This window comes from Microtus ochrogaster, chromosome 10 (genome assembly GCF_000317375.1).
Source record: "Microtus ochrogaster isolate Prairie Vole_2 chromosome 10, MicOch1.0, whole genome shotgun sequence".
In the NCBI taxonomy this organism is placed as follows: Eukaryota; Metazoa; Chordata; class Mammalia; order Rodentia; family Cricetidae; genus Microtus; species Microtus ochrogaster.
In genome coordinates this window covers 76608901-76610753 of record NC_022016.1, presented here as the reverse complement: position 1 = coordinate 76610753, position 1853 = coordinate 76608901, and the positions used below count along the sequence as shown (strand labels likewise).

General features: G+C 50.2%; 1 protein-coding gene across 3 annotated transcripts in view; it reads right to left on the bottom strand.

The window, feature by feature from the left end:
- The window catches only part of Eps15 (epidermal growth factor receptor pathway substrate 15), a 101890-nt gene extending 101716 nt beyond the window's left edge, over positions 1–174 (bottom strand). For all 3 annotated transcript variants that reach the window (XM_013348541.2, XM_013348542.2, XM_005353574.2), the window contains exon 1: positions 21–174. In XM_013348541.2, the coding sequence (XP_013203995.1) occupies positions 21–53 (33 nt within the window). In that variant the 5' untranslated portion in view covers positions 54–174. The remainder of the gene's footprint in view (positions 1–20) is intronic.
- Positions 175–1853: the final 1679 nt, after the last annotated feature.

Genomic DNA, 1853 nt, shown 5'->3' with positions numbered 1-1853 from the left:
GGACCGGCGGGCGGCGTTACCTGTGTCAGGGAGAACTGGGCTGCCGCAGCCATGGTGTTTCCATCATGCACGGGAGGGGAAGGAAGGACGGGCGGACAGGGGCCGGGGCGGGAAGGAGGCGGAGAGACAGGCCGTAGGCGAGGCCCGCGACCGGGCGTCTCCCCGAACTTCGACAACTTCCCTCTTCACGCTGCCCCGCCCCGCCCTGCCCCGCCCCGCCGGCCCGTGGGGCCGCGGCGGCGCACAAAGCCCGGCGCGGGAGTCTGAAGCGCGGAACCAGGCCCTGACCCCGGCCGCACTGGAAAACCCGGTGCGGATGGGGCACCGGGGCGGACCGGAGGCGGAGGCGGCGCCCTGGAGTCCTAAGAGAGAAATGTAGGCAGAACACGGACTTTCCTGGGCTGCTGCTTCTAAAAAGCGCGGGAAGATATACCCGTGCCCAGGTGGCTTGTGGGAACTAAAAGAGTAATGGTACTAAGTAATGCTAGTAATGGTTTAGTAATAATATTAAATAATACTGATTTATATGGGATTGACTCTGCACCAAATGCTTTATTTTTATTTTCTGTTTGCTTTTGAGACAGGGTGTCTATGTAGCCTTAGCTGTCCTGAAGCTCACTATATAGACAAGGCTGGCCTCGAACTCACAGAGATCCTCCTGCCTCTGCCTCCTGAGTGCTGGGATTAAAAGCGTGCTCACCGCCACACTTTTTTTTTTTTAATTGCATGACTAGGGGATTTGAAACAGAAAGAAGCTATACAAATCAGGAAGATGAAACCCAGCTGGGCACGGTGGCACACATACCTTTAATCTCTGTGAGCTTTTGTGTCTGCCTGGTCTACATAGTGAGTTCCAGAACAGCCACGGATATGTATAGGTGACACCCTGTCTGAAATTAAAAGAAAGGGAATACAGCCCCCCCCCGACACACACACACACACACACACACACACACACACACACACACACACAGAAAGTATCTTACCTGAAGTTAAACAGCTGACTAGGAAGCCGGATTACAATTTAACTCCAAAGCCTTACCACGGGCTGTCCACGGAAAATGGTCCGGAAAATGACGGCCCGTAAATCGTTTTCTCCTAAAGCCAAAATCTGGGGCGCATAAAGAGACTGCTTCCCTTGCCTGCTGCCTGTCCCTCCTGGAGTGTTAATAAAAGCATGTGTAGTACCACAGTGCAGTTCAGTGGGACCCGGTGTACACGAAGCCCTGGGTCCCATCCCAAATTCGCCTCTTGGCAAGGTATCTCCTCTCCAAACCAGTGTGGACACTCTTTGTGTTAATTCTCTCTCTATGGGAGGAAGTCGGCATCCCCCTAAGGACTTGTCTGTAAGTCTACCCCCACCAGATCGAGAACTCCTCAATAACAAGAACTTTTTGATATATATGTATTTTAATATCATAATAGTACAGTGTATACTTAATAAAGGCCTTCATCCTACCTCTGTTAAACATAAAATGCCTTACACTTCCTCATGTTACTACCTTTAATGGAATAACCAACCACTAACTTGAAATTTTCATTTGCAAAAGTTTAGTGTCTTAGTTAGGGTTTCTATTGCTGTGATGAACCACCATGACCAGAAAGCAAGCTGGGGAGAAAAGGGTTTATTTATTTGCCTTATGCTTCCACTATTGAAGGAGGTCAGGACAGGAACTCGGACAGAACAGGAACCTGGAGACAGGAACTGGTGCAGAAACCATAGAGGGAGGCTGCTTACTGGCTTGCTCCTCATGGCTTTCTCAGCCTGCTTCCTTATAGAACCCAGGACCACAAGCCCAGAGATAGGCCCTCTCCTATCAATCACTAAATTAGAATTTTTTAAAAATGCCCTG